This window comes from Belonocnema kinseyi, chromosome 8 (genome assembly GCF_010883055.1).
Source record: "Belonocnema kinseyi isolate 2016_QV_RU_SX_M_011 chromosome 8, B_treatae_v1, whole genome shotgun sequence".
Taxonomy (NCBI): domain Eukaryota; kingdom Metazoa; phylum Arthropoda; class Insecta; order Hymenoptera; family Cynipidae; genus Belonocnema; species Belonocnema kinseyi.
This window is the reverse complement of record NC_046664.1, coordinates 30,857,750-30,879,518: the sequence shown is the minus strand read 5'-3', so window position 1 is coordinate 30,879,518 and position 21,769 is coordinate 30,857,750. Positions and strand designations below refer to the sequence as shown.

General features: G+C 27.7%; 1 protein-coding gene and 1 non-coding gene across 2 annotated transcripts in view; one reads left to right on the top strand and one right to left on the bottom strand.

Moving 5' to 3' along the window:
* Positions 1-21,769, bottom strand: part of LOC117179003 — a 107,342-nt gene that overhangs the window by 60,745 nt on the left and 24,828 nt on the right. The window contains exons 5-6 of the mRNA XM_033370613.1: positions 18,131-18,229; positions 12,870-13,090 (exon numbers count right to left, since the gene is read on the bottom strand). Of these exons, the coding sequence (XP_033226504.1) occupies positions 12,870-13,090; positions 18,131-18,229 (320 nt within the window). The remainder of the gene's footprint in view (positions 1-12,869; positions 13,091-18,130; positions 18,230-21,769) is intronic.
* On the top strand, positions 20,805-20,876 carry Trnae-uuc. Its single transcript has one exon. It is a non-coding gene; the product is annotated as a tRNA-Glu (tRNA).

The following is a 21,769-nucleotide window of genomic DNA, read 5'->3' as shown; positions in this document are numbered from 1 at the left end:
TCACAAGAGTTTGGTTGAAAACTAATTTTTATCAGTTCGGGATTTAACTATTTTCTTGAAAATTCGTATTTTCGGCTTAAATATGTGCTAAAAAATTAATTTTTATTTTGGGTTGCAAATAAAACGATTCCATGTTTCGGTTGAAAATTTGTCTTTTTTTAAATTCATCTGCTTGGCAGAAAATTTAACTAATTGATCGAAAATTGAAAAACTAAAAATTAATTTTTGTACTGACAATGTATCTATTCTTTTTCAAGTATAAAATTCATCTGTTATAGGCGACAATTCAACTATTTTGTTGCAAATGCGTCTTTTATGATAGAAAATATTATCATTATTTATAACATCATTTTCTTTAGTAAAAAATTTGGTTTAAAACTTTGGTTGAAACTTGAACTATTTTTTTTATAATACGTTCCTTTCTTGATTGGCAATTTATTTTTCTAACTAAGAATTCAACTCTGCTATTTTTGGTTGAAAATTCCTCTTTTTTGGTACAAAATAAATATTTTGGGTTGCAAATTCAACTAATTGTATACAAATTCACTTTTATGATGGAAGGTCTATCATTTTAGTAAAACTGTAATATTTTCAACTAAAAATTTAAATATTCCAGTTTTTGTTAAAAATTAATATTTTTGAGTTAACATTGTATATATTTTGTTAAAAATTAGTCTTTTTTGGGAAAATTCATCCTTTGGGTTGAAAATTTAACTATTCGGTTAAAAAATTTAAGTATTTTGCTGAAAATTCGTTTTCTTTAGTTGAAAATAAACTTTTTTAATATTCTTATTTTTGGTTAAACTTTTGTTCTGACTGAAAATTTAAATATTTTTTTCTTAGTGGAAACTTGATTTTTTCTAATTGAAAATTCATGTACAGTGAAACTCTTTTATAGCGCCGATTTTGGGGCTGACCTTGAGTGTGTACTAACTCATTGTAGCCCGCTCCGCTTTTGTTTGTTCACGCTTGACTGCTCGCCTGAGTGACAACCGCAGACCCTGCGGTCCCCGCCCAGTTCCTGTTATACCTACATACGGTGCGGCTTTAATTCTCGGAATGGTTATACAAGGGAGGGCGACTGAAGTGTTTTACTGTATTTAGTTAGAAATTTATTTCTTCAGTTTAGAAGGCTCATAATTTTATTTAAAAATTCATGTTTTTGACTGAAAATGTAAGAATTCCATTTTAGTGGAAAATAAATCTTTTTTATAGCAGTTTAATTTTCTTTTAACTATTTTGTTAAATTTTTTGTTTGTTAAATATTCATATTGTTACTAAATATTTAACGATTATATTTCTTGATAAAAATTCATTTGTTGTTTGAATATTCTTTTTTTTTGTTAAAAATTTATTATTTTGGTAGAAAATTTACTTTTCAAAATGAAAACTTAACTATCCAATTTTTAGTGGATAATTGATTTTTTTAGTTGAAACCTGAACTTCTTCTGTTAAAAATTACAATATTTAGTTAAAAAATCACTTTTTGTTGATTTAACTTCTGTGGTGGAAAATTTCACTATTTTATTGAGAATTTGTTTTCTTTAGTTGAAAATGAACTTTTTTTTTAATATTCGTGTTTTTGGTTAAAAATTATTTCTTAACTGAAAATTAAACTAATTTTATTTTTGTTAAATATTGATATTTTTTAAATGAAAATGCATGTATTTTATTGAAAATTTGTATTTTTTGGTAGAAAATGCAATTATTTTTTTGAAAATTCGTCTTCTTTATTTGATAATTAATTTTTTTAACATCAATTGTTTGACTAAAAACTTAATTATTCAATTTTTTGTTCACAATATTGATCTTTTTGAGTTAAAACTCAATTGCTTAGCTGAAAATGATTGTATTTAATGTTTGTTCTACGTAATTTATGTAAAACATTTTTTCGTATTAACATTATTTATCACCTAGACGTAAGCTTGTTTTTAAAACTAGAAGAAAAATTCAGAACGTTCAAGGAAAATTAAAAATTGGTTAGGGAAAATTGAGGGGATTTCGAAATCGGGATTTTGTAGCAACCCTGTTGCAAATATTTCTCTTTCAGTAGTTAATTTCGAACTCTCTACGGTTACGGAATTTTCCGTAATTGGTCAGTGCCAATTAATTTAGTTGAGAGCAATTTATTATTTATTTTTTTCCATTATTTTTATTTATATGAAAGGGTCTGTATCCGTTAATGAAATTAATGGATTTTATTAAAACCAGATAAAAATCGAGGTATTTTATACTTTCCATTAAGAAAGTGATAATCCTAATATGAAATCTTGAGACTCTTTAATAAATTATACTATATTGGATATAAAAGGGTGAAGAGTTAATGGAGCGTTACTAACTTTGTGACAAGGGTGAAGTCGAGTGTTAAGAGCACTTTTTCCGGAAATTAATTAAAACCAGAATTTCGTAAGTAGGCTGGTAAATTCTGGAATACTGTACTTAAACTAGGAAATGAAAAAGTTAGCTACGTTTCGTATATTTTGCTGATTTATTAAAATTAAATTTGTATTTTGCAATGTCCAATTTTCATCTCAAAATGTTCAATCTTTAATCAAAAAAAAAAAAAGAATTTTTAACGATAAAAATAAAATCTGATATTTACACACAAAAAACAGCGAACTTTCAACAAAGAAGTTACGATTTCAACCAGAGTTTAATGTTCGACAAAATGATTAAATTTAAAACAAAATGATTATATTTTTAACAAAATAGTTTAATTTGTAATCAAGTAGTTGATTTATTATCTAAAAAAGGACATTTTTCAACAAAAAAGGAAAATTTTACGTAAAAAACCTGAATTTAAAAAAAAAAAACAAGTTTTTAACAAAATAATCCAATGTTAAAACAGGGATAAATTTTTAACTAAAATGATGAATCTAAAAAAAAAATTCACAAATTAGTACATCTTTGAAGAAAACACGACAAATTAGAAGAAAAAAACATTTTTTCTAGAAAATTTGAGTTTCAACCCGAAAATATTACTTTTCTACTAAAAAGACGAATCATCAACCAAATTGTTTTATTTTCAACTAATCAGATGAATTTTCAACTAAAATGACGATTCTTCCACGAAACAAATAACTTTTTTTACAAAGTAGTTATTTTTAACCGAAATTTGCAGTTTTTACGAAAAAAGTGGAAATTTCCACCAAGATTATTTTTTTTTTCAAAAAGACGAATTTTCAACCAAAAGTAGAAAAGTTACATTTTCAATTTTAAAAAATTAATTTTAAACCAGAAAGAAAAATACAAAACAAATTTATGAAAATAGTTAATCTTCAAAAAAAGAATTAATTTTGAACAAAGTGGATCAACTTTTTTCCAAGTAGCTCAATTTTCAATTTAAAAAATCAATCTTAAATCAAAAATGGTATAATTACATTTTCAGTTAGAAATATTAATTTTCCAACAAAAAAAACTAGTTTTAAATAAATTAGTTAAACTTTAAACCAACGAGATAAATTTTTAACTAAAATCACGAATCTGAAACAATTGAATTTACAGTTAAAAAAATTAATTTTCAACCAAAGAAAAAAATGAAATTTCAACCAAAGAGATGACTCTTCAACTAAAATTATGAATATTCAACAAAAAATAATAAACTTTCAATTGAACACAGATATTTTAACCAAAAAAAATTCAATTTGGAAGACAAAAGAGTTAAATTCTACCAAAAAGACGAATTTTGAAACAAAATAATTGAATGTTTAACAAATTTTCAACCAAACAGTTGCATAAAAAAAAAGAATAAGTATCTACTAAGAGATGAATTTTTAATCAGAAAAGATGATTTTGAAAAAAGATGAATATTCAACCAGTAAAGATTTCCGATAATAATTTAACATAAAAATGTGAAGTTTCCATAAGAAATTAATTTCTCTACCAAAATAACTAAATTTTCAACCCAATATTTTCCAATTCACTTTCCCGGACCTTTAATATTCAAAGACCAGAATTTTTATCTTGTACAAATTTTAACATCGAATCTTTTCTAAACAGAATAAAACAATTTGAAATTTAAATTAAAAAATTCCAAATTCATTATCCTTGAAATTTATTTAGCGTATAATTAAATTATTTAAAATATTTTATTTAAAAATCCCCGACTTCCCCTTGACTTTTCCTGACCAATAAAATTTCATGAATTTTCCCAGATTTCCATGTTTGTTCCCTGAACTATGTCCACCTTGCTTTTAGATTAGTTGAGGAGGTCTCTAATTAATCAAAGGTAAAATCAAAAGAAAAATCTTGTAAAGAAAGTTTTTAAGAAAGTGGACCTTTTAATTCAAAATAATTTATGAAATTATCCTTACATTTTCCTTGCTCGATAATTAGAGTCGAAAACTTGTTATCGTTGGAAGTGGTAGACTTATCCGGGAGAAGTCGTTAATCCACATAAACAAGGGAAGATTAGCTGCCAAGACGAAGTAGTATAAGACCTGCTTTAGTGAGACTTTAAGCGATGTTTCGATTTCTCAGAAAATCTCGGTGAAAAAGGCTGTTTCAAAGAGATGTTTGCAGTAAAGCAGCTCAGAAAGATTCAGATGAGTAGGATCATGGTCGTCAGGCATAGAAAGGCATATGACGTTTTTAAAGTCAGGTTCTTAATCTTACGCAATTAGAATAAAAATAAAAAACTTTCTGGTTTAACCCTCTATTGCCTTATGCAAACCGTCTTCCCTACTATTATTAGCCCTAAAAGGTTGCGACCTTGAAAAAAAATTTTTAACCCTCAAACGGTACACTAGAGCCAATTCGCAACGACGTTTTTGAAGAGTTGGTAGCATTTAATCTAGAGAGCTGTGCGGGATTATCCCCACCACGAAAAATATGTCCGAACCCCAAGGTTACAGGCCAAGTCCGGTTAGTTCCATTTTCGTTGATCTCTCCGAGATAGAAGGACGATAAAAAAGAATTGGTGCTAATCAGCACCTGTGTACCTTTTACGTGTGGTAAAGTTTTGCGAGCTGGAATTTCTAAATATTGTTCTTAAGTGAAGGAGTTTCGTTCGTTTGTTGAACCTAAATATGTTTATTAACATTTATTTGTTATTAATCGATTTTTCATGATAATTTGCAATAAATTTTGGAAAAATGTGACTTCCATCAGAAAAAATTCTACAGAAATTCTAAATAAAAAGATTTCCATATAATTGTTGCATTACTTTCATTTTCCTTCCTTCATAACTGGAAACCATGAATTTGAAAATACCCCAACTTTGACCTACCGGGAAAAATACTAGATTCACATTCTCGGCATAAATAATATTTTTTCATGGTTGTGTGTTCCTTCATCTGCAAAATTCCACAGAGTTTAATTAATTTGAATAAAATGCGAAGAAATGACGAATTTTTTCCAAAACGTTGATTTTTAAAAAACGCCGCTTTATTTATAACAAATTATCATGGAAAAAATGAATGATTATTCAAATGTCTATAGAACAATTAGATTCAGCAGGAAATTTCACACAAAAAATATGGGTTAAACATTTTTCTAGTCTTAATCTTCTTTTGTATATTCGGAGTTGAAAATGCAAAAGCCAGATTCGCACCAGTGTACCTTCAGTAGGGGCCAGAAAGGAGTGTACCATTTGATGGTTAATATTTCTCAGATTTCTGAAGACTTCAGAAACTTTTTCCAAAAATTTCACAAAGATTTGAGTCATTTCTCTAAGATTTCAAAGATTTCACAAAAATCTAAAATATTTCGCAAAGATTTCGGGTAGATTAAAAAGATTTCACAAAGACTTTAATTATTTCAGCAAACTTTCCGATATATTTCCAAGATTGCACAAAGATTTCAATGATTTCGCAACGATTTCAATAATTCAGAAATATTACCAAATATTCCGCAAAGAAATCGGAAGATTTCAAAAATCTTTTTAATATTTCGCAATGATGTTTGATTTATTTAAAAAAATGTGACAAACAAATTAATGATTTTCCAAAGATTTCTAATCTTTCGCAAAGATTTTGGAGAAATTTAAAAGATTTTACAAAGAGGTAAACGATCTTCTAAAGACTTAATTAATTTCACAAATATTACCAAATATTTCTAAAACGACAAAGATTTCCTCTAAAATATTTACCAAGATTTCAGACAGATTTCAATATTTTCAAAAGATTTCACAAATATTTCAATCGCTTATACAAATATTACCAAATATTTCCAACATTTCGCAAAGAATTCACAAAGATTTCGGATAAATTAAAAATATTTCACAAAGGCATAAATTATTTTCCAATGATTTTAGAAATACTTTAAAAATCCTAAAAACTTTTCAAAAATATTAAAAATATTCCCAAAGATGCCACAAATGTTTCGCAAAAATTTGAAAAATGTTATAAATTTTATCAAATATTTCGAAAATATTTCAAAGGTTTTGAATGGTTTTAAAAGATTCTAAGAAAAAATAAATGATTTCGCAAAAATTCAGCAAAGATTTAAAAAACGACATAAATAATTCAGAAATATTTCAAAGGTTGTGGATAGTTTTAAATAATGGCACAAAGAGTTCTATGATTTTGCAAAAATTTCAATAATTTCAAAAATATTCCAAAAGCTTCAAAAATATTTTCAAATAATCCGCAATGATTCAAAAAGTTTCACAAATATTATCAAATATTTCCAAAATTTCGAAAAGATTTCGGATCGATTTATAAGATTTCACAAAGATTTAAATGATTTTCCAAAGATGTCACAAATATTTCGCAAAGATTTTAAAAACGTCATAAATAATTCAAAAATATTTCAAAGATTTTGGATAGTTTTAAAAGAATGCATAAAGAATTCAATTATTTTGCCAAAATTTCAATAATTTCAAAAATATACGAAATATTCAAAAATATTTTGAAAAGATTTCAATGATTTTCCAAAGATTTCACAATAATATTTCAATGATCACCCAAACATTAAAAATATTTCGCAAAGATTTCGGGTAGTTTAAAAAGATTTTATACAGATTTCAATGATTTCCCAAATATTTCAAAGATTTCACAAATATGTCTTCAACATTTCGGATACATTTAACGATTCAACAAAGATTTCAATTATTTCAAAAACATGATCAAATATTTATAAGACATTTGAAATATTTCGCAACGATTTCCAAAGATTTCGGACAGATTTGAAAGATTTCACAGATTTTTAAGATTTCTTAAAGATTTCAAAGATCTTGCATAGACTTCAATGATATTCCAAAAATTTTACACAGATTTCAATTGATTTTACAAATATTACCAAATCTTTCAAAAATATTTCAAACATTTCGCAAAGATTTTGAATAATTTTAAAAGATTTTTTACAGAATCCAAAGATTTCAACAATTTTACAAATATACTAACTACTTCAAAAATATTTTCAAAAGATTTCAACGATTTCCCAAAGATTTCAAATATTTTAAATATTTCGCAAAGATTTCACAAAGATTTCGGATAAATAAAATGTCCATCAAGGCATAAATGATTTCCCAATGATTTTACAGATTTGAAAATGTTCACAAATGTTTCATAAATATTTCATAGCAGTTCATAAATTTTAATAATTTTAAAAAAATTTCAAATATTTCCAAAAGACTTAAACAATATCACAAATATTATCAATATTTGTGATATTTCAAATATTTCAAAAAATAAAAAAATATTCTAAATATTTTATAAAGATTTCAAGGATTTTCCAAATATTTCACAAAAATTTCTTAAAGATTTCGGATAGATTTAAAGATTTAACAAAGATTACAATGATTTTCCAAATATACCATAAAGATTTTAAGAGTTTTTGCAAAAATTTGGGATAGATTTAAAATATTTCATATAGATTTAAAAGACTTCACAAAGATTTGAATGATTTTCCTAGGATTTCAATAATTTCAAAAACATTGTCAATAATATTTACAAAATATTTTAGAGATTTCGCAAAGCCATCAATTCTTTCGCAAAGATTTCAGGTATAATTTTTGGAAAAATTCAAACGATCAAACCTGATACCAAATTCTATGGAGGCGGTATGGTAGATTTATATTAACAACTATCATTACTTCTTTAAAATTTAAAAGCTTCATTGAACAGTTTATCTTCAAGTACTTTATATCACAAGAATTCAGTGATATTTCTCACTTAGGAATCAATTTAAACCGAAGCAAGGAATAATTTAATTTTCGCAAGAGGATTAATTGAATGATTTAAGGGGTCGAACTGCCAGACACTACTGGACTAATAGTACTAATACCCTTGACTGTTCAAACCGAGAGATGAAACCGATCCAGGTTGTCATGATGATGCTTGCTCTCGACATACATTTAGCCTGCCTAGGAGAGACTGATAGGACATTAAGGACTAGCTTCCAACGAGTAATAAACTTCCTATGTGTATTAGTTCACCTCATGATTGACACTGAAATACTAGACTAAATGAAGGGTGAAAATTTAAAAGATTCTAAGAGCAATTTTTTCGAAATCCGGCTTTTTATCAATTTTTTATCGACAATCGAAGACCGTCACTTTGGCCTTAAAAGCAGTGCGAAATTCGAAATAGTGTTCGCTTGAGAATTTTTCAAAAATTGCGCTTTGCTAAGACGAGGCCTATTGCAAATTCAAAACTGTATAAGAGCCAATGGAACCAATGACACGTTTTTAAACTTTTTTTGGCGATACAGATAGTGTGAGTTTCTTTAGACAATTTCCATATAATCATGCAATATTTGAACAATATTTTTCTAAATTTTTATTGCAAAATATTGAAAATTAAGCAAGTGACAGTGAATCTCCGGAGGCGCCTCGAAAAAAAGTTGTTTTGCGGTGTATATTATGACTCGCAACAGAATCATGTGAAACAAACAAAAATGAAAATGCATTAGTTAAAAGATATTTCTCGAGGTAACAATGGGAGGATTTTCCGATTTTTCAATTTTTCGTAACACTTCGAAGCCAAAAAACCGATTTTCGCTAAAAAACTTGGCTAATTCGTTATTCCAAAACGAATGGTCCAGTAGATTTTGTGTGATGGCGTACACGGCCTTCAAAAAATAACAAATTTCAGGAAAACGCTTAATTGCATATTTTACTCATTATCTTTCGTATAAAATTTTCAATTTTTAAAAATAATTCTAAATAATTAAAAAAAAATTCAATTCTTTGCTAACACCTTTAATGAATTATTTTATTAATATTATTGAAAACTCATGTTTTCAATCATTTGCGTTAAAAATGGTTTAACTGAAAGTGTTTTCAAATAGAGATTTTACTTATTGCGATCTTCTCTCAATATTTGTATCGTCTAAAGAAAGTATATTAAAACATAACATTCTGCAACATTTGAATATACTAAAAGTATGAGATAAATTTTAAACATTTTTATATTGTACAGCCATAAAATTGAGGTCTCCGGGTTGAAAAAAAACCTAGTTTTAGTGCGCAAACGCGACATATAACAGACAAGTTTAGTAATATTTACAATTGTTTAGAATTGCTTTGAATCGATTTCGAATTTCTTCAACTTCCTTGCAGCCTTCTGAATTCTTCAAAATTTATTGAATTATTGAAATTCTCTAAGATCCTAGATTTTTCTAAATTCCCTGAAATTTCTGAATTCTTTAGATTTATTCTCGGAATTCTTAGAATTCTCCAAATTAAAAAATTTGTTGAATTCTCTAAATTTGGTAAATTCTCGGAATTCTTGAGATTGTCTGAATTCATGAAATTATTAGAATTCCGTAAATACTTAGAATTATCCGGATTCTTGCAATTCTTTGAATTTCGATTCTCAATTCCGTGATTTTTTTCTATTTCGTAAATTCTCTATAATACCTGAATTCTTTAGGTTCCTTGAGTTCTCTGAATTCCTTACATTCTTGCAATTCCTTAAATTTCCTTCATCCATTAAATTCTCTAAATTCCTAGAATTCTCTAAATATCTAGAGTTTCTTAAATTCTCTATATTCTTGAATTCTATAAATTCCGTGAATTCTCTTAATTCTTGACATTCTCCAAAATCTTGAAATTCTTTGAATGGTCCAAATTAAAAAATTTTTTGAATTCTCTAAATTTGGTAAATTCTCGGAATTCTTCAGATTATCTGGATTTATGAAATTATTAGAATTCTCTGAATACATTGAATTATCTGAATTCTTGCAATTCTTTGAATTTCGTCAACTCCCTCAATTCCGTGAATTCTTTTAACTCCGTAAATTCCCTCAATTACTTGAGTTCTCTAAATTCCTCGAGTTCTTTAAATTATCTGGATTCTCTAAATTTCTTTGATTATTTTGATTCCTTGAATTCTTTTGTTTCCTGAGCTGTCGTGATTCCTGAAATTTTTTAAATGTTCTGAGATTCTTTAAATCTTTTTGAATTTTCTAAATTCTTAAAATGCTTTCATTTCTCTAAATTTTCTAAATTCTTAAAATTCTTTCATGTCTCTGAATTTTCTAAATTCTTAAGATTCTCTGAATTATTGCAATTTTCTAAATTCTTTCTCTCTCCCAAATTTTCTGAAATCCCTCTAATCATCTAAAATCCTCGATTTCTTTGAACTTCCTAAATTTTTGTAATGTCCTAAATTCGTTAAATTCTCTGCAATCCCTTGAACTATTGATCAGAAAACCTGGATTTGTCTGAATTTTCTGAAATTCTTGAATTCCTCGAATTATTTGAATTCCCTTAATTCTTTGAATTCTTGTAATGCGCTGAATTCTCTCAATTCCTTGAATTCTCTTAATTCTGTGTTTCCTTTAAATTCTCTAAAAATTCTTGAATTTCTCTGAATTCTCTAAATTATAAAAATTCTCAGAATTTCTGGAATTCTCTGAATTATTGGAATTCTCTAAATTCCTTCAGCCCCCCAAATTTTCTAAAATCCTTTGAATTATCAGATACCCTGGACTTCTATGAATTCTATAAAATCCTTGAATTCCCTGAATTATTTTAATTCTTCTAATTACTTGAATTCCCTGAATTCTTTACATGCACTGAATTGATGGAATTCTCTTAATTCCGTGAATTCTTCAGATTCTATGAAATTCTCTAATTTCTCTGAATTCTCTAAATTCTAAATTTTTTTTGAATTTATGGAATTCTCTGAATTCTTGGAATTCTCTAAAATCCTTGAGTCCTGCAAATTTTTTGAAATCCCTTGAATGATCTGAAATCCTAGATTTCTTTGAATTCCATAAAATCCTTGAATCCTCTGAATTCCCTGATTTTTGTAAAGCCCTAAATTACTTAAACTCTCTCATTTCTCTGTAATCCCTTGAATTATCAGAAATTCTTGATTTCTCTGAATTTTATAAAAACCTTGAATTCCTTGAATTCCCTGAATCCTTTTCATGCGCTGAATTCCTTAAATTCTCTAAATTCCTTGATTTATCTTAATTCCGTGAATTATTTAGATTCTATGTAATTCTTTAAATTCTCTATATTCTCTAAGTTCTTTAAGAACTAAAAACTCCGTGAATTTATGGAATTCTCGGAATTCTTAGAATTTTCTGAATGATCGGAATACTCAAAATTCCTCGAGTCCCCCAAATTTTCCGAAATCTCTTGAATGATCTGAAATCCTGGATTTCTTTGAATTCTCTAAAAACCTCGAATACCTTAAAATCCTTGAATTCGATAAATTCCTTGAACTTTGTTCCATGCCCGAAATTCCTTAAACTCTCGAAATTCTCTGTAAACCCTTGAATTATCAGAAATCCTGCATTTCTATAAATTCTCTAAGATTCTTGAATTCCTTTATTTTTCTGAATTCAATATATTTCCTAAATTCCTTAAGTTTTCTGAATTGTTTGAATTTTTTCAATTCGTATGAATTCAGAAAATGCTTTTGAATTCTTTGTATTATTGTGAATTCCATGGAATTCATTCGATTCTTATAAGAAATGGAATGCCGCGAATTCCGATATTTCAAGGGATTTCACGAATTCAGATAATTCAGGGAATTTGAAGGATTTCAAAATAATAGTAGAAATGAAGGGAATTTAAACGAATTGAAGGAATTCAGTTCATTCATGGAATTTCAAGAATTTCAAAATTATGGAAGAAATGAAGGGAATTTAAATGAATTCAAGGAATTTAGATAATTCAGGGAATTTCAAGGATTTAAAAATAATGGAAGGAATTAAGGTAATTTAAACGAATTTAAGGAATGCAGGTCATTTAAGGAATTTCGAGATTGTGGAAGGAATGAAGGGAATAGAACAAATTAAAGGAATTCGGTGTATTTAGAGGAATTCAGATAATTCAGCGAGTTTATAAGGACTTAGAAAATGTCAAGAAGGTTAAAATAATTAAAAATAATGTGAAAGAATACATAGCGTTTGATGAACTTAAAAGAGAGTATTAAGTACTTGACTTGCCTCATGTTTGCCGCCTACGAATGCTTATTAAAACGAAAGGCTATCTCGAAAAAATGAGGGCAGGGGTAAAGTCGGTTTTGGTACAAAGTAAATTCGACTAAGGTACGGGGTAAAGTCGGCTAGAGGATGGAGTAAAGTCGGTTCGGGTACGGGATAAAGTCGGTTCGGGTACGGGATAATTTCGGTTCGGGTACGGGATAAAGTCGTTTCTGGTACGGGGTAAAGCCAGCTCGTGTACGGGGTAATGTTGGCTAGGGCACGGGGTAAAATCAGATGGGTTATGTGGTGAAGTTTTCTGGTTTACGGGGTAATGTCGCCTATAGCACGGGGTAAAGTTGGCTAGGGTAAGCCGGTAAGGGGTAATGTCACCTATAGCACGGGGTAAAGATGGCTAGAGTAGGGTTTAATCTTAAGTTTCAATTTTTTGACAGGAATAAAACTAATAAAAATTTGACAGGGGTTTTAAAGGACTTGATCTTTTTTTTAACAATTCTGAAAAATGTAAAGAAATATGTAAGTACCTCATTCCTCGAAGTGAAGGTAGAAAAAATCGGAGCCTCAAGTAGAGCATAAAGCTTGCCGGAAGTCCCAGAAGACTTTTGCTCTTACCACTATTTAACCAGCCTGGAGGGGCAACTTTATTTAATTTCGTATCTGCCGGTAGCAATGCGAAATCTCCGGCCAATAGGGCAGCCAATCCCAGAGTGAAGTTCTCATCGAGTCCCTCCGCCTGCACGATAGCCTGAAACGAGATTTGCAAAGTCATTAATTGCACTATTTTCACCTCTCAACGCATCGAGATTGGAAGATATTTCTGGGTCTTTCAAGTTGATTTTCCAGCAATTAGAAATTATTATTTCGTGAATAAAGTGGATCGAAAAAACTCAAAATTATTAGAATTATTGGTAATAGCACTGGAAAATTTCTTTCTGGCATTATGAATAATTTTCAAAAAATTTCAAAATCTTCATCACCAATGGGCAGGTTGATTAAATTTTAATTTTTTGTGCATGCAAAAAATGTAGTTACAAATTGTTGGTTGGTAAAGTTTATGGAAGTAAATAATCTTAGACGGAAAAAGGTAGACAAATATTTTTGTCGGAATATAATATTTCCAAAATTACGAAAAAGACAATTTTATTAATAATTTGTACCTTAAGTTGCAAAAAAATGAAGCATGAGCCATAAATAGAAAAAGGGAGTTAAAGCTCTAAAATATGTCTTTTCTAGTTAAAAGTACACATGTTTTAATGAAAATTAATCTCTTTTGGTAGACAATTTGACATTTTAGTTGAAAATTCGTCTTTTTGGTTGAATATGAACTTTTTTTAAATTTCATTTTAAAAGGTTTTTAATTTAAGTTTCAACTATCATGGTATGTTTTGTTCAGAATTGATACTTTTTGGTCAAAAATTCATCCATTCAGATAAAAATCTATCTGGACGTAACATAGCTGTCACGCCGGGGTCAAATTGACCCCAAGCATATTGCTGCAAGTGGCTAATCGTTTATTTTGATACGCAAATATTTTCAAATATTCTCTGATACTCCCGTCAAAAGTTGATATGGGTTATTTTGTTTAAATTTAATATTTACTATTAAAAAAAATAGTTGAAAGTGAAAAAGACGTGAACTGTGGCTTGGGTTCAATTTGGCCCCGATATGCCAGCTATGGGTATATTATTTGAAAGTTGAATTACTTACTTAAACAAAATTTTTGTATTCATTGAGAATTGAACCAATTTATTGAAAAATCGTTCTTTTTTGTAAAAATTGATTTCTTTAAATCATTTTTTTTTTGAATATACCAAAAAAAAAACCTTTTTTTTGTTTCGAAAAAAATTATATTTGGAAGTAACACGTATTCACCGTAAGAAAAAAAAGACTTTTTTGTACATTTTATTTAGAATAGTCAATATACAATGTCTATATTTTTCTACCTCTTTATCGACCTCAATTCACGTCTATCTTTATCAATCCTCTTTCTTCTATCTTGTTCTATCCTAAATCCATTCACGTCAATCTTTTTTAGTCTACTCTTCTATACCTTATCACATCTTACACCTACCAAATATTATATTTTTTACCTCTTTATCTATCTTAATTCACGTCTTATTCTTTTCAATACCTTTTTCTCTATCTCATCCTATCCTTCGTCTATTTACGTCAATCTTTTTCTATCTCTCTGTCAATCTAAATTCCCATCTATCTTTTTTTATCTCTTAATTATCTCATCCTCTCCTACGTTTATCAGTGTCAACGCATCTTTTTCTATCTCTTTAATAATCTAAATTTAGATATGTCCTTCAATCTCCTGTTCCTTACCTCCTCATATTCTACATCTGGCTCTACTTTTTACTCCCTCGGGAGTAAAAAGTGACGTGAGAAGTGAATAATGAAAAACATACATCTATGAACTTCCATTTTACAATAATCAGCTCACTCACCATAAAAACTAGAAGGAAATTTTTGTTGCAGATAATAAAATTTTTCTGTAATTTATGGAAAGTTACCATAGGATTATAATTGATAAAATTATCTTAAATTACTAAAAATTTCCGGAAATCTATAGACAATTTTAAATTGAATTTCAGGAAATTTATGGTAAGTTACCATAAATTGCATGTAATATTACCATATATTACCAAAAAATTTTAAAAATTTCTGGAAATGTATAGAAATGTTTCAAATTGAATTTTGGGCAATTTATGTGAAATTACCATAAATTACCTGTAATATTACTATAAATTACTAAAAAAATGCATAAATTTCCAGAAATTTACAAAAATGTTTGAAAATGAATTTTGGGTAATTTATGTTACATTACCATATTTAACTGTAAAATTACCATGAATGAAAGAAAATTTCGTGAAATTTATAGACATTTTTAAATAAAATTTTGGGCAATTTATGGTATAAAAATATAAACTACCCTTAAAATTACCTTAAATCAGGATTATTTTATTCGAAATCTAATATGGGTTGAAGTCATGATTGTATTTCGAGAAATGTCTGAAACCATCCATTTGTTATAAAAAATATCGTATGCGCCAAGGGGGAAGGGATTTTTTCGACTTGGGTGTGATTCGTCGAAAAAGTCCCTCTTCTTTCTCTCGGTGCATAATATACTATTTAGTGTATAGGTATATAATCATTGACGTTATGTTGCCTTTTTGGTACGTGATCAACGTCAAGTTCATTTTTTAAATAAATACCCCAACTTTTCGATGGATTGCTGAACTTAGAGAGATAGAACATTAAAACGTACTCAATCGCGGAAGATAGAAAAATATATAGATAAAGATTCAAATTCATATTGAAGAAATAGAATGAAGTAAAGAAATAGATAAGGGTCCTCGGTAGCGAAAGGTATAGAAAGAGATACAAAATTATTGACATTGATAGTAGGAAAGGATAGCATTTTAGGGATGCAAAGTGACCTATTGACACGGATAGAATAATTTTATCTTTTCCTATTCTCCAATTTCGATCTTTTTAATCTTTCTAGTTCCAGCAGATTTATGGTAAACATTCTCCATTTTATGTAATTTTGGTGATTCTTCAAATTGAATGAACCATTTTTTGATATAAAATACGTGGAGTTTCGGAGAAGAAATTTGCTGGTGATATTGAGAGAATAAAACTAATTATATTTCAATAGAATCCGGAATCTCGCGAGGTATACCTTATACCCTTCAAATGAAAATTGGTGAACCGATATAATCGCCAGATGAATTGAACCGCTTATCGGACGAAACCAGCTCTGAAACTCGTTGGTGACTTTCGGAATTGGCGATAGCGAGAGATATTATTAACCTTTAAAATTTTCTTTGAAATGAACCGCCTTCCCCCTTTCATTGATCATAAGAAGTGATGTCAGAATCCGTTTTATATCAGTTTTGTAGAGATTACTCAGACACCCCTGTAAAATCTTTCTCACCCCGTTAAACTAACTTTCGGAGTGTCAGCATTCTACAAAGTTCTCTTTCTTTGCGACAAAAGAAACCTTCATAAAATGGAACTGACACTTTATATTTTTATTCACAGATTTTTTATCTGAATCGTTTTTTGAACGTTAATAATTATTAAAGGATGCAGTCACTGGACAATTGGACAATCGAATAAATTATTATACAAAGGAGCTCAAAGAACATGCAGGCTTGATATTGTCAAAAATTAAATGGCTGAGCTTTGAATTATTGATCAGCGGAAGCATGGTGTAAAAATTACTTTTCTGGCTCAAAATAGTGTACAGCCTACGGAACTTAACGAATTTGGACGTTAAAAATGCAAAGAAGCTGATAAAATCTACTAGAGTCTTTTAACCCAATTTTCTAATTTAGTTTATCAATTTTTTTATAATTAAATAAATATGAAAATGATAGGAAAATTGTTTCAAGCGCCTACTTTTCATAGAGTAATATTAGACTAAAGATGTTTTATTATATAATAAAAAAAAATTCATAAACAGATTAATTGTTGAAAGCTTGTTTTCCATAATTTTCAATATTTTACGTTTTTTCAGTTATAGAGCAAGACGTTTGGATGGGAAAACTATTATTATGAAACAAATTTTTCTCAAGATTAATCTTGTTGATATTATAACAAAATTTAATAAACAAATGCATTATTTAGGTATTCGTGCACGAGATACTTACAATTAGTTTTTTTTTTCTATGCCAATGCTTTTAATTGGGACCTTCATGATAATTTCAAAACAAAATTTATAATAAGTAGATCAATTATATGATTTTTCTGTAGGGAACTTTATGATAATTTCAGCAACATTCCTAATTAGTTGATGAATTTTATTCATTAAATTTATTTAATAATCATGAGTTTTATTAAAATTATCAAGAAATGCCAAATTAAAAGTATTAACAAAATTTTTATAGACAAATGGGCGAATAATGCATTTTAAATTAAATTGGTTTTTGAAAATTATAACATTTTTCAACTTACTATGTATGACGAGGAAATTTTCAACAAGGTCCAAGTGAAAAGGATTGTCATAAAAAAAACATTTTTTCGTAGACAAATGCCTGAATAATCGATTTGTTTATTAAATTTGTTTTTAAAATCCATAACATTTATCAATTCGTTTTAAATATTATTAAAATTATCATGAAATTCCTAATTAAAGGGAATAACATCGAATTAATTTTTCCATCCACAAATAGCTGAATAATGCATTTGTTTATATTATTAATAATTTCACATAATGAGAGGTCCTATAAAATACCTGAAATTTTCTGAAATTCTTTAACATACCTTGAAATCTTTGATTAATGAATATAATAATAAATAATTTAGAAATCCTAAGTTACGTAAATAAATAAATTGTTTCTATAGTTTTTCTGTCTTCTGCATCACTGCTTTCAAGATTTTAGCATTATTTATTTCTGTACTCAGGATGTATAATAATTTTTCTCGAATCGCAAAAAATGATAAGAAATTTATTATAAGGGGAGATTTAAATATTAAAGTTTAAAATTCTTTACTTACAAACAGGATAAGAATATAACAAGAGTGTTTTTCCACCACCATAGGTAGTTTTTTTTTATCCTAGCTAGCTAGAACTTTAGAGGAATCGATATTTAATAAATTCACCGGCTAAATTTATAGTCAATTTGCAGAGTCGACTGGGAACTTTAGAAACTATCTCAATTAAAAGTTATGAAGAAAAAACTAGTTACCATCGTAAGTAAAGAAGTCATTCTTTTTTAAGAATTTACATTTTATTTTATTTCTTAAAATCATAATAATAGATTAATTTTATTACCTGGAACAGTTCTCCAGCTGTGATTTTCTGTGGGTCGCAGGTTACTTCCAATCGTTGTCCAGTTAACATTATTACGATTAATCGACTGGAATTCCCAGACTGTAACAATAAAATAAATATTCTGAATATTTATTCCATAATTGATGCAGAAACTCAATTGAAAATACATTTTTCAAAGTTAATATTCAATCGGATATATTATTGATATTAAATTAATAAAAATACAAATATCTACATGAATGACAATTTAATTCATTTTTTAAATGAATCATGCATTACTGTTTATCATCATTAATAATAAGTTTTCAACATAGGGGACTAAAAAGCCAAATTTACAAATTTCTTCATTTTTTCCCAGTTTTTAACCAGCAATAAAAAAAATTCAGAAGAATTTGAAACAATTTAGGATAAATTAAATGGAATTCAGGGTGAATTCCAAATAAATTAAAATATTAAATCACCTTAAATTCTTTCAAATCTGATATTTCCTAAAATCCTCGGAAATGTATTAAAATTCCCTGGAAATTTTTTAAATATTCTAAAAACTGTTGAATTATTGACGTAAATTAAGAGTGCATTGGAATTTTTTAACATACCCGAAAATATTTCCAACCGTTTTGAAATTCCCTTAAATTATTAAAATCATTTAAAAATTCTTGGAATCTTTGGAAAACCCCTTAACTATTTAAAATCCATTTAAATCTTTTGAAACCTCTTGAACCTTTTTACTCTTAAAATAGACTCGAAATATTTCAAACTCGATTAAAATATTCGTAATCCTTTGGAATCTTATTAAATTATCTAAATTAATTAAAAATTCTTTAAGATCTTTTAAAATACCCTAAAATATTCAAAATCATTCAAATCTTTTAAAATCCCTTAAAATTTGCTAAAGTTCTTAAAAATGCCTTGGAATTTGTAAAAATGCCCTAAAATATTTGAAATCCTTTGAAATCATTTGAAATCCCTTCAAAAATTCTAAGGATTTGAAAAATTCCTTATAATATTCGAAAATACCCCAGAATTTAATCCTTTCAAATGACTGAAATCAATTGAAAATTAGTTGGAATCATTAAAATATCCTAAAATTTGTTTAATTCTTTACAATCTTTTATAAAAGCTGATTTTTTTTGAAGATTTTGATAAGGTGGAATTTTTAAAAATTCCCTGAAATATGTCAAATCATTTTAAATCTCATGAAACCTTTTCAATATCTTGAAAATTCCTTGGAATTTCTGGAAAAACCTTTCAATACTTAAAATCCTTTAAAACCACTTTTAATTATTGAAATCTATTAAAGATACCATAATATATTACAATTTCTTTAACATCTTTTCAAATCTCTTTACATTGTCCATTGCTATTAAAAATTCCTTGGAATATTTAAAAATATACTGAAACCTTTGAAAGTTTTTGAAACAGCGCTTTGGGAGCTTCTAAAAAACAATAAAGTATTGAAAGACTTTGGACATATTTTGAAATCTCTTAAAATTTGCTATAGTTTTTGGGAATTTCTTGGATTTTTAAAAAATACCCTAAAATATTTTTTAAATCCTTTGAATCCATTTGAAATCGTTCGCAATCATTTTAAACTCTTTAAAACTGTTTAAAGCTATTGAAAATTTCTTGGAATTTTTAAAAATCCCCTTTAATCCTTCAAATCCTTTGGAGTCACTTAAAGCTGTTGAAACATATTTAAAATACCCTAAAATCTTCATAAATATTTAAATTCCCTCTAAATTATTAAAATTATTTTAAAATTAATTGGAATCTTTCAAGATATCATAAAATTTAAAATTATTTAAAACTTTTAGTAAAAGCTTAACAGTTTTACAGATCTTAAAAATTGTTCGGAAATTTTTTTAAATACCTCAAAATATTTTTAATCTTTTCGAAGCACTTCAAAAATATTTGGAATTTATAAAAATACCCTTGAATCCTAAAAATTCGTTGGAACCATAATTAAATGATTAATGACTATTAAAAATGCCGTAAGATTTTACAAATCCTTTAAAATATTTTAAACCTTTTGACATTTTCTAAAACTCCTCAAAATTACCAAGAAATTTTAAAAAGTGCCCTAAAATCTGTCAAATCCTTTGAAACACCTACGAATTATTGAAATATAGTAAAACCGACTAAAAATCTTTTAAAATACTTTGAAATCTTTTGAAATCCCATGAGAATTTTTACAGCTTTTTAAATTTGTTTGGATTTTTTTAAAATAACCTTAAGTCCATAAAATCCTTTGAAATCTCTTCTAATTATTATAATCTATTTAAAAAACCTAAAATCTTAATAAATCTTGGAAATCGCTTTGAATGATTAAAATTCCTAAAAAAGTGGGCAAAAACCTGAAATTTTTTTAAATACCCTAAAGTCTTTAAATATTTTAGAATACCTTGAAGTTATTGAAATCTATCAAAAATACTTTAAAATCTTCTAAAATACCTTACAACATTTGAAATGCTTTCAAATCTTCTTAAATCCCGTGAATAGTTTTAAAGCTTTTTAAAATTCTTTGGAATTTTAAGAGATACACCTAATCCTTAAAATTCTTTGAAATTCTATTAAATTACTGAAATCAATGAAAAATTCCTTGCAAGCTGTAAAAGAAATCTTGCATGTAAAACGTCTTCACCTGAGATTATGCTCTTAAAAAACGAGACTTCAATCCGGTATGGTCTAGTGGCTAGGATACCTGGCTTTCACCCAGGAGGCTCGGGTTCGATTCCCGGTACCGGAATTTTTTGCTTTTTTCTCCTTTATACGTTAATTGAAGGGCCCGCGGTCTATATCTGTTAACTGACATTTTTTCGAAATTGATTTTTTTTGTATTTTCTGGGATATTTTTGATATGCCTCTCTCGTTTTCGTTGTTTATCGATGCCTTTATCCTTCAATTTTGGAGCATTTTTATTTTTAATGCGAGGAATTTCACAGCTATGTTCAACTTTTTTGACAGATTTCACACAAAGTAGACCGAATCCGAGCTATTCCTATTTTGCCTTTTACATTTTCTGCTATTAAAACGGAAAAAATGCGGTTATTCAAAACGTATATTTCATATTTTTTTACGGAATATTTAATCATCAAAAAAATACCCATAGTATCTTATGTGTTTTAGGTAAGTGGTAACGTGTCCGGCTTGTGTTTCTTCAATCTCCATGAAATTGTACGAAGTTTGAGCTTTCGAGTGTTCGAAACCCCGTCGCCCTGATAAATTTTATTTTATTTTATTCTTTCACACAATGAATTTTATATTTTCGCATGTAAATTTATCGGCCGAATTGGAATATCACAACAGATTCGTAAAGTTACTCCGATATACGAGGGTCCTTTTATTTACATCCACCAGAGATGTAAAATTCAATAGATTTTTTTTACAGTGTATCTCGCAAGCGAAATGGAAAGATAACTTTGAGTTCAAAAAACAGATTTTCAAAATTTGCGTTTTGTTATCTACTGCATTGGTCTGCGAAACGAATTTACTTCGCCGTGTAAAACTTCTGAAATATTAGTTAACAGGTTTAGACCGCGGACCCTTCAATTATATACCAAATAAATTATTCTTCAATATCTAACTATTTGGCTTTATTCCAAAGATAAAGGAACTGGCGTATGAATATGTATAAGAGGG